The 14,169-nt window shown below is 56.1% G+C and overlaps 2 protein-coding genes across 6 annotated transcripts; both read left to right on the forward strand.

The window, feature by feature from the left end:
• The first annotated feature begins 2,846 nt into the window (after window positions 1-2,846).
• Window positions 2,847-5,772, forward strand: RPS14 (ribosomal protein S14). Its single transcript, XM_017827936.1, has 5 exons — window positions 2,847-2,972; window positions 4,106-4,256; window positions 4,563-4,724; window positions 4,900-4,976; window positions 5,661-5,772. Exons 2-5 carry the CDS (start codon window positions 4,108-4,110, stop codon window positions 5,726-5,728), a joined length of 456 nt encoding a protein of 151 aa, XP_017683425.1. The 5' UTR covers window positions 2,847-2,972; window positions 4,106-4,107; the 3' UTR covers window positions 5,729-5,772.
• A 3,878-nt stretch (window positions 5,773-9,650) lies between these two features.
• On the forward strand, window positions 9,651-13,946 carry CD74 (CD74 molecule). 5 transcript variants are annotated; one of them, XM_017827957.1, is made up of 9 exons: window positions 9,651-9,782; window positions 11,025-11,200; window positions 11,318-11,409; window positions 11,498-11,551; window positions 11,724-11,819; window positions 12,057-12,147; window positions 12,528-12,716; window positions 13,054-13,146; window positions 13,291-13,946. In XM_017827957.1, exons 1-9 carry the CDS (start codon window positions 9,712-9,714, stop codon window positions 13,296-13,298), a joined length of 870 nt encoding a protein of 289 aa, XP_017683446.1. In that variant the 5' UTR covers window positions 9,651-9,711; the 3' UTR covers window positions 13,299-13,946. The 5 variants fall into 5 exon arrangements, with proteins under 5 accessions (XP_017683446.1, XP_017683447.1, XP_017683449.1 ...); XM_017827958.1 differs by having other exon boundaries at window positions 13,294-13,946; XM_017827959.1 differs by lacking the exon at window positions 9,651-9,782 and adding an exon at window positions 10,514-10,721.
• Window positions 13,947-14,169: the final 223 nt, after the last annotated feature.

Here is a 14,169-nt window from a genome sequence, read left to right on the forward strand (position 1 = left end):
ATCAGGTAGCTTTTTTTTTTCCTGTCTTCTGTTTGCAAACACAAAGGAAACCAGTTCCTTTCCTGTATGCTTTAACTCACAGGCTCTTCTTCAGCACATCTGTCAGAAAGCAGTTCAGCGGCTTTCCTCCACATTGTCTCCAATTTATTAATCAACACTTTCAGCTCCCTACTGAGTTACAGCCAAATTATGGTCCTTGAAGTCCATGGCAGCACTTCCACTGACTTCATTAGGACCAGAAACTGACTCTTGAAGTCTCTGCCAATTCCTTAAGTGCTTTAACTTCAGTGTTGGACATTTCTGTTTTAATCTTCTTAAGCCTGTTTCTGACACATCATTTACATGTGTGCACGCACAAACTGCCTTTCTGAAACTAAAAACTGCCTTAAAAGCAAACGGAAAAGTTTTATTCTTTACCTGTGAATGGGTGTACTCAGGACCCTGAATGTGTCTTTGCCAGGGCTGTTAGAGGACAGATGCCATTTTGAGGGGCCTGTTAGAGAGTCCCAACCACAGACCCTGCTCCATACCAGGGAGACAGCTGGGGTTCATCCTGCTGTGGGAAGAGTTTTGGCCTATTCCAGCTCCAGTCTCTGTTTCAAGGCCACCACTGGTCCGGTGGCTTGTGAGAACAAGTCGCAGCCATGGAAACTGTGATATTTGAGCACCAAAAATTCCTGCTTGCGGGAAGCCTGGAGCTGAGACCTTCACAGGTCAGGCCATTTACTTCCCACTGACCCCTCTCAGCCTGAACTAGTTTACTCCAAGGCCAAAGCCCCGCAGGAGGAGAGGTTGGGAGCTGCGTTCCCATTTCCCTGGCCTTTTGGTTTAGTCACTGGCTGAGTTATGAAATCTGCCTGCAGCATAACCCTGTCTGTGGGTTTCCCATGGGCTGGAGAGGCTATTACCGAGGAGCAGTTGGAATGTTAATTACCCATTAAGGAACTAAATCTGGGGGATTTCTCAAAGCAAATAGACATAATCTCTGGTACTGACCCCACCCTGGCCTGAGCATCCTTCCCTTCCCGGCAGGCTGGAGGATGCAATCCTTGCAGCCTCTGCCCAGTGCCTCCCTTTTTGCTCATCTCAGCCTGGGAAGACTCTCAGTGCTGTCCTCGGCAGTAGGACAGCCTGGCTGGAGCTGGCATTCAAGCCCCAGGAACATTTTGCAGGGTAGGCAGTTCTCTTGAGGATACACCAGGACTAGTGCAAGGCAAAGTGAAAGGGAAGAATGTGTCCTGGGGAGTGGGGAAAGCCCCATCCTGCCCAGAGGGACCAGGAGCAGCCTGTTTCCCAGCAGCTTTGGGGCTGAGGGCTCTGTGGAATTTCGAACCAATGGGTAAGTTTTTAACAGCTCATCCGGTTATTCCAGCCTGTTACCCCATAAATGGAGGCCTGTCTGTTTCCTTGCCTCTGGTTTGCATCTGTTCCAGGGCAACATCCACAGGCTGGTACAAGCCTCGCCAAGGATCATCACAGCCAGCCCTGCACACGTGGCTCCATGGGGATAAACCCACCCTGCCTGGCTGCCACGTACCCCTGACTGTCCCCAGGCTCCTCCTCAGAGGGGTCACCCGCAGCCACACATGGCCTGATGCAGGCTGACCTCTGCAATACCCCCTGCTGCTGACTCCTTCCTTCCCCTTTCCTCCAAATCAGGCCACGGCTGCTGTCACTGGAGCCCCCGGCTGGAATTACAGCAGTGCTGCCAATGTATATTTTAAAAACCTCTCCTTCAGTATTTAAACTGGAAGATCCCTGATGCAGTGGCAAACGGGTAACAAAGACAGGAGTGAGTGAGGGTGGCCCACTAGGTCAAGACGGGCATCCCTGAGCACAGGGGGTTTTCCCAGGGAAGAAACCTGGTACGTGGAAGTGCAGAGAGCCTTATGGACCAAACCTCCTCTCCCTGGTGGCAGCGCCAGAGGTTTGCAATCTGCCTCTTTTCCAAAGGTCTCTGATGTTCCCCGTCCTTACTCTCCTGAGTGTTTTCTAAATTATTTGGAACCAGAAAATATTTGCTTGCAGGATCACCTTTATGTGAAAATGTACAAATTTTGCTGTAGAGCTGGAACAAACCTCCCTGATCACAGCTCTGGTCCCTGTGCCATCGCTCAGAGCTGCACAGCCTGTGCTGCTCCCATCAGCTGCTGGAGCTTCCCATGGAGAATCACTAGACTGAAACCTCTCCCATTATCTCCTTGATGAAAAATACTCCAGACTTACACATACTGAACCACCACACACATTCCCTTGTGGGTGAATTCCCAAGCACATCCTTTTAGCCAGGGCTCCTGCCTGAGCTCGGGGGAGGGACAAACAGCTGCCTGGAGACCCCCACAACACCTCGCTGTGCTCAGTCCCCACAGCGGAGCAAGGAGGAAAGGCCTGTGCCCCAACATGGCTGAGTGCCGGCTGTGGCTGTGTAGCCAAGGGGAAAGGCCCTGCGTGCTGGAATTACGGCCATCTTCATCCGGTTGTTTTTTACACTGGTTCGTTTCCAAAGCTCTCCCGGGGCAGGTCTGCCAGGAACCCAACCACCCAACCGCGCCCGCCTCCATCTTGGGGAGGGGCAGAGGGACAGGAGGTGGCAGCGCCATCTTGGGAAGGTCGAGCCGAAGGGGAGAGGTAGTGGGGCAGCCGCCATCTTGGGGAGGTCAGTGGGGGAGGCAGAGGAGGGTGGTGACGGCTCCATCTTGGGAAGGTCGGGGCGACCGCCATCTTGGGGAGGTCGGCCCTGGTTGTCCTCGGGAGCGCCGGTCACGGTGTGGCGGCGGCGTCCGGCGTGGCGGGATCGGGACCGGGATCGAGATCGGGATCGGGATGAGGACGGGGATCGGGATCAGGGCACAGCCTTGTGCTTGCCGTCGGGGACACGCCGCGTCCCTCCATCCCTTCCGGGTGAGGCGGTGCCCCCCGCCCCCTGACCCCGCCGCTTCCTTTCCGTGGCGGCCGCCGGAGCAGACGGGCAGGTGAGTGCGGGGCTGTCCCGCATCCGCCGCCATCCGCCTGCCCGCGCCTCGCCGCGGGCCCCGGGCTCTGCGCCCGCCCTCACGGGCCCGGGGCTGCGTGGGGCAGCGCTCCCGGCGCGGGGCGGGCGCGCCCGGCCGAGCGGGGCCACGGGCCGCAGGCGAGCCCAGGGCGGGCGGAGCGGAGCTGCCGGCGGGAGGTGCAGGGCGGCACGGCCCTGAGCGGCCGGGGATGTGCCCCCGAGCGCGGGAGAGCGGCGGGGTCGTCGCCCGGGGGTCGATCCTGGCGGTACAGCGTCTGCTGTGTCGGCCTCACTGGGCTGGGGACGGCGCTGTCCGTGGGGCCTGCGGATGTGTCGGGAAGGGGATGTGGCGCTGTCGGGGCGGCCGCGCAGGCACTGGTGTAAATTAATGTTGTCTGCGGAGAGGGGACCAGCGAAGGTGAACGCAGGTTCTCTTGGAGTTGGTTTCCTGAGCGAAGTGGTTGAACATCTCACTTGTGCAGGGCGCCGGCTGTAACAAGTATTTGGCAGGAGAGGGCAATAGGGAACCGTCTTCCTGTGCTCGGGACAGAGGCACGGGATCCATGGCCGCCAAAACAAACAGCCGAGTGCCGGGTCTGCTGTCTCCTGTCGCTGAGTGTCGTCTTCAGAGGCAGAAGATCTACCTGGGCTAGTCCCAGGGATGTGGTTAGGAGAGCAGTAACATGGAAGAACCCAAGCTAGTACTTAAAAGGTGTGCAGAGTTGGATCTTAGTGACCAAATGAGGTCTTTAATAGTTGTTTGGCTTGGTATTTTTTTTCCATAAAGTCACATGAACAAGGGAAAGTGCTTGGCACTGCTGGTTACCAAGGAAAGGGCCTCCTTCGTGTGCAGCTGTGGTGGGGCCTGGGGACAAGCGCAGCAGGAGAGACCCCACTAAGCAGCTGTGGGTGGTGACCTGTGTGCCAGCATGCAGCAAAGCTGGGAATCCCGGGGTTTGTAAGAAATCCACTTGTACCCCCAAATTGCCGCTTCCGTTTTGCCAACGGTAACTCATTTTTCTTGCTTGGTTGAGACAGTAGGAATTTCATAAAATCCTTTAGCAATGCTGAGAAACCTAGCATCGCTCATACTTCACTTTGGTTGTTGTTCAGAAATGGCACCTCGTAAGGGCAAGGAGAAGAAGGAGGAGCAGGTCATCAGCTTGGGACCGCAAGTGGCTGAAGGAGAGAATGTGTTCGGTGTCTGCCACATCTTTGCTTCCTTCAATGACACTTTTGTCCACGTGACTGATCTCTCTGGCAAGTGAGTATTGAACACCCATCACCTCGCTGTGGTACATGGCTCCTTCAGGTGCGAAAACAGAAAGTAGGCTTGGCAAGAAGTTCCACCAAAGTCCTGGAGCTTCTGCTGAGCCCAGTGGGGTGGTGCATGTACACGAACCTGGTGGCTTGGTGAGCTCTTCTGATCAATGTTGTACTCAGGGTACTGGGTGGCAGTTTATTGATCTGGTAACGTTGACAATAACAGGTTCTCTCCCTACCCAGAAGCTGTTTTGGGGGGATGAACAAGGAATGGCTTTCTCCTGAGTGTCGTCTTTTCCTTCTGTAGGGAAACCATCTGCCGTGTGACCGGTGGGATGAAGGTGAAGGCGGACAGAGATGAGTCCTCTCCCTATGCAGCCATGCTGGCAGCCCAGGATGTTGCCCAGAGGTGCAAAGAGCTGGGCATCACCGCCCTGCACATCAAACTACGTGCAACTGGGGGAAACAGGTACTTCACAGGGACGCTGGTGGTCACTGTGGTGGCTGATGGTGAAGGGTTTGGGTCTGGGACAGGAGGAGGATGGTTTGGGATGGGGAAGGTGGGATTTTTAATATTGCTAGTTGTTTGTAAACTCTGTTCAGCTTCTGAGTTATTTAAGGGGTTGTTGGTTCTGACTCTCCAGGACCAAGACTCCTGGACCTGGTGCTCAGTCAGCCCTGAGAGCTCTGGCCCGCTCTGGGATGAAGATTGGCCGCATTGGTGAGTGAGGGAGAACAGGATTAATTAGTGAAAGGAGCTTTGTAGGCAATGTGTGCTGCTTGGTCTGATGGTTTAACTTTGGGATGTTCTTTGTGGCCGCTTAAGTGGCACCAAAGGAAGGATTTAATTTAAGCAAATCCCTAAACTGATGATTCCTCAAGAGGTGGTGAGAGCACAACTCAGAACTCAGGTTTCTGTGTACAGGGCAAACCTCAGCTCACAGCAGGGTACCACTGTTCCTTGGATGTCACAGTGCTTGTCCCATAGCGCTTCAGTCACCTAAAAATACCTTGGTGGTCTCAGCTTGAGATGGTGACTCAGTTATAGTGGAGTTCTCCAGCTGTTGGAGGAGAGTCCTGAACTTTGTGGGGGAGTCACAAGAAGCTGCGGTGGTGGCTGTGCTGAAAATTCATCAAGCATCCTCTTTCTTTGGAAACCCTGTGGCTGCTTGGTTTAAGTGGGACGGGAGATGGGAATTTTTGCTTCCTATACATTAAAAGCTCTGGGTACCCAGCTTGTGGGAAGTTCCCAAGTTCCACTCTACGGAGCATACCTTCTGCCCGTGTGTGGCCCCTGCACTGCCAAGGTGCAGCCATGAGGCTGGGGTTGGTGGCTGCACCCCATTGGTTTCTGGGGGTACCTCTGGAAGGTAACAGTGTGTTTTGGGTTTTCTTCCCCCTGCAGAGGATGTCACCCCCATCCCCTCCGACAGCACTCGCAGGAAGGGTGGTCGCCGTGGACGTCGTCTGTAAACAGCGCTGCACCTTCTGTTTATTAAAGCTCTCTTAAACCTCTGCTCAGCTGTGTTTTCTTACTGGGGTGTGCTGGACTTCCGTGTAATGCCATCCATGGATGGCTTGGGCTCTGGAGCTGGGCCTCTGGGTTGGGGGGGATGTTGGGGGTGAACTAGGCTGGCTGATCCAAAGCCATGGTGGGTCTTGGGCTTCACAGCAGAAGCTGCTTGGATACTTGTGCTTTCAAACTGAGTCATGATCTCTTGGAAGTGTCCTTGCCACGGGGAAAAAAGGCTGGGCTGGGAGTGAGAAACTACTGCTGTGTTTTCTGCAAAATGCTGCTTAATTCATCACTTCCCCTTTCTGTGGAAAAAAAGTCCCCTGCCTGTGCAGATGTTCCTAAGCCAGCATTTCCTTTGGCACAGCCATAGTGCTTTATTTGTTGTTTTTTATGTGGCCATGGAAAATTTTAGAATAAACTTCCCCTACTGTCCTAAAAGTGCACTGTTTGCCACTCAAATAGCTGTTTTCCTGTATTTAAAGTTTTCTTTGAACTCTGTGTTGAGAACTTGCTGAAAACACAAAACCAGCAGCAGCTCAGCCAACATGGAGCTGAACAGAGGAGGGGACAGGTCGGGAGTGCAGGGAATGGGACTGTGTGTGTGTGACCAAGAGCTCCAGTCAGTGGTTTTTTAATAAACTCTTGAACACAGTGAAAACTATTGCTGTGTGTTGCTCTGTCCCAGGGGATATTGGTGTGGCTACTTCCCGGGGCACGTTTGGGGAGAACTCTACAGCAATAACAAATCCAAGGCAGGACCTCTGTGGCAGCACAAACTGAGTTCATCTCAGGGCCGCCCAGCTCCAGGCCATTTCAGCCCTGCTGGTTTTAAGGGCAGTTTAGAAGTGGGAAGGTGTCTGCTCCACATAAAGGTGGATTTGCTCTATTAACCCTTAATCCTTGGAAACTGTGTGCACAGGGATGGCTGAGCCACTGTACACCCAACCCACCCTATGCCATTTGGTGCCCTGGACATGATGTGCCATGAGCAGGCTGCTCACTGGGCTTGCTGCTCAATTAATGGCAAAAATACCTTTGATTTCTTGGCAGACCTGACGTCTTTGAAATGGCTTCCTGCGTTGGTGTGTAACCACCGGAGGGGAAATGCTGAATGAGGAAGAGAAACCGGAGATCCAGCACAGAGTGGCTGCCTGGCACGTCACCTTTCTGGAGGAAAAGACCCTCTTGTCAGAGTGGCACGGATGGCTCTCATGGCTCTGGCAGTCCCTACCCTGACCCAGGTGGTTGTCTCGGGTGATTCAGCGAGGAACTGCATCACCTGCAAGCCCCCTGTAGCAGGGTGATGGCTCCTGGGCTGCATGGGGGTGAGATGTGTGTGCCTGCCCACCCTGTGTCTCCCCAGCAGGGATGGTCATCCTGCCGAGGACATCCTGCTCAGGAGCTGTGCTCCCCTCCCACACACAGTCTGTGGCCACTGGCGAGCCCTGTGGCTCAACCCTTCCCCTCCAGTTTGCCCAGTGCCAAACCTGAGCTGTTGGGGGTGTAGCCTTAGGGGCAGTGGAAAATGTGGGTCTGTTCCCCAGACCTTATTCTGTGCAGGGTCTGGGGGCTGAGAGCTGTGAGACGAGGCCCAGCTGGTGATGAATGGCTTCCTGTGAATGCACCTGGGTTATTCCAACTGCCCGCCTCAAATAATTGCTCTGTCAGCCTGGTCATTGGCAGGTCTGAGCCCAAGCCTGAGACCACTCCTCTCTCCAGATGGCTTTTTTTCCCCCAAAAAAGACAACTGGTTCCTCAGCTTCCTGTAATGGTGCTTGTTGAGTTTTTGATGGGCAACAGCAAACACAAAGCCTTGGGGTAACAGGGTGGTGAGGAGCCAGTGCCAGGCTTGCACAACAGAGGAATGAGGAGGGTCAGACAGGATAGGAGCTGCTCTCTGAAAGGGTCTGCATCTTCCCTGGAAAAATCAATTTACAAACTGGAAACACCGGATGCCACAGCCACAGGCAGAAAGTGTGTGGGGGGGTGTGAAGTACTGAAGAGTTGATGGGGAGTGTCTGTGTGTGTAGTGAGGGCTGGCTTTGTGCTGACTGTGCCCATCTGGGCTGGGGCTTGGGGGGTTCAGCCTGCCAGGGGGAACAAGGCCCTCCCCCACCCCCAGGTTATCACCCATGTCTGTGGTTTGCAGAGCCAGGCCCAGCTCCATGGAGTCGCTGGGGTTTCACTTGCAAAGTTCCTGTTCAAACTCTCTCTGGTTCCCCTTTGGGCTGAGGCTGGTCACGGAATGCGCCTGGAGCATGGCCTCAAGGCAGGAGTTGTGGCCCAAACGAGGAGCTGAGTGAGGTCTGGAGCCTAGAGGAAAAACCTGTGTGTCTCCCAGAACCCCCAGTGCCCACAAGGAGAGAGATAAAAAATTTATGGAAAGCTTTTATGTTCTATTTCCTTTTTTTTAGCCTTCTTTTCCTTCTTCCTTTTTAGCCTCCTTTTCTTTCCTCTTTTTTTTCCCGTTTCTCTCCATTTTCTCTCCCTTTTTATTTTCTTTTCAAACACCTCTGATGGTTTCTAAGTACAGCTTTATCACTGGTAGCCTGGGGTGAGGCTGATGGACACTCCTGTGTTGGTGCTCCATGCACCCTGGGTGCCCAGGGCTTTCCCAGCTGGGTCACAGGAGCCTCTGTGTGGGACACCAGGCTCCGGGCACCTAAGCCCTTCTACAGTGGGGCTGCAATGTCCCATGTGGGAAGCCAGAGCATTGTCCCACCAATGCCTCCTCCAGGAAGAGCAACTGCCAGGAAACCCTGCCCCGCTGCCTGGAAATGCTCCATGACAATCCCTTTCCCTGCTATCCAGGCACAGCCAGGGCTGGCTCTGTGTCCCTCCAGCCAGGTGGCTCAGGACTAATGCAGGAGAAGGAGTGGCTGAACCAGCCCCAGCAGGTTTGCCAGGTAACCGGTGGTGTCTGGCTTTTAGTGCCTCACGTGCAGTTTCACTTTTGGCTGAGCCTTGGGCACGGTGGAGCTGGATCCTGACGCTGGAGCCGGCTCTGTGCTGGGCACAGTGTGACCCTGGCTCAATGTGGGCACTGGGGGTGTGTTACCCCTGGCACTGCCCTGGGACCCTGAATAAAATCACCAAACTCAGCATTATGCTGCTTCTGCCCATGTAGCACTTCCAGGGCTGTTGGGAGGGCTGGGAATCCCCGATGCTCCACTCCCACTGGTGCTTTGGGGTCGCTCACCTTGAGGGGCTGCTCCTCCTCTCTTAGCTTTGGGGGTTCAGCCTCTGGAAGCTGCTGCAGGCAAAGCAAGGAGGGCCGGAAAGCACTTAGTCCTTGAATTGTTCCCCCTCACCCTGAGAAGTGCTGGCCAAGGACCCCCAGCCAGGGGGGTCTGAAGTGACCCTCAGCCCGGGGTTTGAGCTGAAGTGCAGTTTTTCCCCAGCAGCAAAGATCAGTGAGGAGGGGTGTACCTTGACAGTGTGCCCCCACACGGGGGTTCTGCTCTTAGTCTTGGGTGTGGGGTCTCTCCCCATGGTGTCCCACGCCTGGTAACCCACCTCTGGACCCCACTTCCTTCTTCACACAGTCTCTCACCTCCCCCATCCCAACAGCACATCCCGTTTCTCACCCCCTGCCCTCCCCCCCCCCATACCACCTCCTGCCCCCCCAGGGGTACCAGAGCCCCCAGACCCATGTCACTGGTGTCACCAGGCTGGGCACTGTGACCTGCCCGTGGCGTAGGGGGGGCAGCGATGCCCCCACTGAGTAGCCGCGGTGCTCACCACCGAGTCCAGCATAAACTCTGTACTGGAGACCTGTGGAGCAGAGCTCTGCCTGGCAACAAGTGATGCAAGTGCCAGCAGCCAATAGGATTTTTTTTTTTGCTCCCCCCCCCGGGTGTCAGGGCAGGGTGGGGACTGGAGGGTATTTCCAGGGACAGAGCTGGGGGTGCTCATTTCCATCGGGGAGCCCACCGGAGCCATGGCAGAGGAGCAGCGGGACCTCATCTCTGACCGCGGCAGCGCCGTGCTCAGCGTTGGGAACACCCAGAGGTGCCACTGCTGGGGGGCAAGGGGTGGGGGGCACAGAGAGGGCAAAGTGGGCACAAGTGGGGACGTGGGACAGGGGGGGCATTGCGTGGGTGCGGGATGGAAGGGGATACAGTTGGGCCAAGGGGGTACAGTGACTGCGGGGCAGAGGGTGGGGGGCACAGGGTGGCTACGGGGCACTGTGGAGCCAAGGGGGCTGTGGAAGGGGCCAGAACAGGCTGTGAGGCAGGAAGGGACACGAGGAGAATATGGAATGGGTGGGGCACAGTGTGGCTGTGGGACAGGGGGGATATGGAGTGGCTATGGGACAGGGGGGATATGGAGTGGCTATGGGATGGAGCGGGAATTGGGTGGCTATGGGATGGGGGGGCATTGGATGGCTATGGGGCTGAAGGGGGTCACTTTATCTCTGGGGCAGTTGGGGACAAGTCATGGCGATGGGGCGGACAGGCTCAGCGTGGCTGTGGGGCACAGAGCCATGGCTTGAACCTATAGGAGAAGCAGCACGGCTATGGGACAGGCTGTGGGACAGGCAGGCTGATGACGTGGCTATGGGGCAGGCGCGGGCCCTGGACCCAACTGGCTCTGCGGGGCCGCCATCCCATTGCCACCGCCTGTCCCAACTAGTCCCCATGTCCCAAGCCCCGCGGGGGCAGCCCCCGCCAAAGCTTCCAGCCAATCGAATCCCGGGAGCTGTGACATCACCAGTCTCCGGGCAGACACCCCCGCAGCGCTGTCCCGTTCGGGACATGTCCCTCGGCCGGGCAGTGCTCGCTCCCTGTCGGGCAGCGGAGCCAGGGGGTGGCCTCTGGAGCACCGCTGCACCCCTATAGTGCCACATCCACCCGGCGGGGCAGCATCTGGCACAAAATTTTAAAAATTAACTGCTGTCCGGCATTCCATGGGCCGTGTCCTCTGCCTCAGGAATAAGCGAAGATTCAGGTGGCTTCATAATCCCGCAAAAGGCGATGCCCAGAGTGATATCGTGCCCCAAAGTCCCCTGGCAGTCCCCTGTCCGCACCTAAATGTGCCCACGTACCCCCCGGTACCCGTCCCGTGCCCCCTCCCCCCCCCAGTGAGTTTCAGTTCCTGGTGTGACCTTCACACTGAGTTTTCACTTCTGCACCCTGCAATGGGGGAATTTGCATTTGTCTGGCTGCAAACCCCCCCGGGAAGGGCGTGTTTGGGGCGGGGACAGGGTGATGTCAGAGGATCATCTCCTGAGCTCCCTGTCCGTGCCCGCAGGTCGGTGTTGGGGCGCAGAGCCGGCCTCTCCGTGCTCTCCATCCTGGTGGCCCTGCTGATCGCTGGCCAGGCTGTCACCATCTACTTCGTGTACCAGCAGAGCGGGCAGATCAGCAAGCTGACCAAGACCTCCCAGACCCTGCAGCTGGAGGCTCTGCAGAGGAAGCTGCCTGCCAGTCAGTAGCCCCGTGGGCACCAGTGTGGTGGTGGTGGGGTGTCCAGGGAGAGGGAACAGATTCCCTCTGGCCCACCCAGCCCTGTTGGTGCCTCTCACGGTGCTCTTTCCTCGGCAGGTGCCAAGCCAGTGAACAAGATGAAGATGGCCATGGTGAACACCCCGCTGGTCATGAGGGTCCTGCCTGCTGGCCCCCTTGCAGACCTTCCAGTAAGAGAGTTTCACCACTGCTTGGCACTGCTTGCTCCCCTCAGGGCTTGCTGCTGTGCTCACACTGCTCCTTTGCTTTTTCTCTCAGGCCACGGCCCCTGCTAGCAACAAAACCGAGGACCTGGTGAAGCACCTGCTGCTGGTAAGGTCCCCTGCACCCCCTCCTGCCCCACAGCTGCCCCCCTGCACTGGTTTGGGGTCTCTTGGGGTGCTGGTGGGAGCTCCTGACCTCCTGCAGCATCTGTCTGGATGATATCAGCGCACTCCCACCTGATTTTTCTTTGCCCTGTCTCACCGTGGTCATTGCTTTGCAGCAAGCAGACCCCGGGAAGATGTTCCCAGAGCTGAAGGACAACTTTCTGGACAACGTGAAGAGACTGAGAAACACCATGGCTCACACAGACCTGAAGGTCAGTGCTTGCTGCCATCCTACTCTTCCCCATTCAGGAGTCCCCTGCTTGGGGGAGGGACTGGAATGTCCCCACCTGGAAAAACAAAGGCCTGCTTGAGCCAGGCTTGGGCCACTCCCACCCCAGGGAAGGGGATGGTGCTCACCACCTTCCTTGGCCAAGCTGGAGCTCATGGCACAGCTCCCCTGGGGTGAACTCCCCCCATGCCCATTAATGTGCTGGTCCCCCTCGTTGCAGTCCATGGAATCCTGGATGTACAACTGGCTGCTGTTTGAGATGGCCAAGAACCCCAAGTCAGAGGAGAACAAGGCAATCCCGGCAACTAAAGGTATTGGGGATGGGGCTGCTGAGCTGGGGAGGGTCAGGGAGGTGTTGGCATGGGGCATCCCACAGGGAGCCAAGCCCTCGCTCCGGTCATGGTCCTGTTCATTCCGTGGGGAGCCTCTGCTTTGTGGCCTATAGGACATCACAGAGCATCTCTGTCTGCTGCATGCAGGGCACTTGGGGTGAGCAAAGGGCTGAACAGCTGGAGCACCACCCCAAATCCTCCACCCCTGCCTAGCCCAAGAGCTTGAGAAAGGTCACGGGGCTGGGGCTTGTTCACCTTTAAATTAAACTGCTTCTGGGTAGAATCTCCTGCTGAGGCTGCTGAGGGGGAGAAGGGCCTGAGAGGCTGATGGGGTCTCCCCTCTGTTTCTGTTGCCCTAGTGCAAACTAAATGCCAGGCCGAGGCCAATTTTGGGGGTGTCCATCCAGGCCGGTTCCACCCACAGTGCGATGAGAACGGTGACTACCTGCCCAAGCAGTGCCATTTCTCCACTGGCTTCTGCTGGTGCTGCTACAAAAATGGCACCAAGATTGAGGGCACTGCTACTCGGGGAAAGCTGGACTGCTCTGGTAGGTTGCCAGGGAGGGGAAGGAGAGGAACGAACAGTATGCAAGGACTGCTTGGGATTAGGGAGGAGGAGAGCTAGGAGAGGAGAGGCATACATGCTGTAGGGAGCATCCCTCTGGTGCCAGCACGTTAAGACTAGAGGGGACCCTTAAAACCACAGCCACCCCAGGTCTCTGCAGGTGGAGCCAAGGTATGCAGACAGGGTTTTCCATGAGCCCCCCTTGCCCCTAGCCCACAGCTCAGCAGTGGGTGCAGCCTCTCCCCCACTGCCCTCTGTGGGATGGGGCGTGATGGGGCAGCCCTGGGGTCCAGCACCCATATCCTGCCCTCCCTTTGCAGGGGCTGCTGCTCCTACCAGTGCCGCTGCCACCCCGGATCCGGACGAGATGATCTTCTCCGGGGTGGACACGCTCAAGCTGAATGTGGAAAAACGTGAGTGTCCAAGTGCAGTCCAGGACCAGGAAGGGGAGCTCCTGGGGGAGCACCAAAGCACTGCCGGGGAGGTTGTGATGGAGACAGGGGTTTTGGTTGGTCCTTGAGCTGTCCTGCTGACTACCTCCTCTTTTTGCCCCACAGCAGAGTAGAAGATGCCAGCAGTTGCCTCCAGCATCCCAGCTCCTGTCTGGTTTTTTCCCCCGTTTCTTTTCTGCGCTTACATTGCTCACCTTTCCCCCGATGTAGAACAGCAGCCGGGGCTGAGCTGCCACGACTCAGTGCTAGAGACAAAGTGTCCCCTCAGAGGGTGGGTAAAGCAGGCTGGAAAATGATTTCAACCATGTCAGATCCATAAATCCTGTTTCCTTTGGCTCATCGACATCCCACAGCACCTAGGCAGTGGCAGAGCTCACCCCTGCTGAAGAATTAATGCTTCCTTGCACTAAATGAACATTAAAAGCAGCAAAACAATATCCACCAGCTTCTTAACTGATCCCTGTAGGCTGGAGCCCTGTTAGATTACTGGAGTAGAGCGTTTTTATTGTGGGGTGTTCAGATTTGTAGACAGAGATCTTCGCCTACAGCCGCAGCAGTGGGTAACCGTGGGCAGAGGGGCTTCTAATCTTCCTGAATATATCTGATTGTTCCTTTATAAATGAGCTCAAAAGCTAATTATTTCAAATAAACTTTTGAATAAGAAAGCCCTATAAGCAACTCTAGCAGGGCTGTGCTTGCAGTTTGCAGCTGTTGTAGGTTAAAAATAAATGCATCTTAATAAAAAAAGGGATAAAGAAAAATCTCTGCAAACACTTGGACACCTGTGTCCTCACCCAGGACTGTATGTGTTTCTTTCCCGATTGCTGGCCCCTCCCTTGTTTGATTTCCCATGCACCCTGGGGCCCCCCTGGCCCCCATCATGGCCCAGGAGGCTGAAGTCTCCTTTCAGTGAGTCACAGTGGTGGGGGGAGAGAAGAGGAGCAGCCCCCTGTGCCAGGAGCCATCTCCCTCCTGGAGCCAGGA

This window comes from Lepidothrix coronata, unplaced genomic scaffold (assembly GCF_001604755.1).
Source record: "Lepidothrix coronata isolate B3197 unplaced genomic scaffold, Lepidothrix_coronata-1.0 Scaffold144, whole genome shotgun sequence".
NCBI lineage: Eukaryota > Metazoa > Chordata > Aves > Passeriformes > Pipridae > Lepidothrix > Lepidothrix coronata.

Excerpts from the sequence above, each read along its gene's own strand:
- RPS14 (XM_017827936.1), top strand. The coding sequence starts at position 4,108 with ATGGCACCTCGTAAGGGCAAGGAGAAGAAGGAGGAGCAGGTCATCAGC. Across the intron at positions 4,257-4,562 it reads GTGACTGATCTCTCTGGCAA|GGAAACCATCTGCCGTGTGA; the intron begins GTGAGTATTGAA and ends TTCCTTCTGTAG. Across the intron at positions 4,725-4,899 it reads CGTGCAACTGGGGGAAACAG|GACCAAGACTCCTGGACCTG; the intron begins GTACTTCACAGG and ends CTGACTCTCCAG.
- CD74 (XM_017827957.1), top strand. The coding sequence starts at position 9,712 with ATGGCAGAGGAGCAGCGGGACCTCATCTCTGACCGCGGCAGCGCCGTG. Across the intron at positions 11,410-11,497 it reads GCCCCCTTGCAGACCTTCCA|GCCACGGCCCCTGCTAGCAA; the intron begins GTAAGAGAGTTT and ends TTTTTCTCTCAG. Across the intron at positions 11,820-12,056 it reads TGGCTCACACAGACCTGAAG|TCCATGGAATCCTGGATGTA; the intron begins GTCAGTGCTTGC and ends CCCTCGTTGCAG.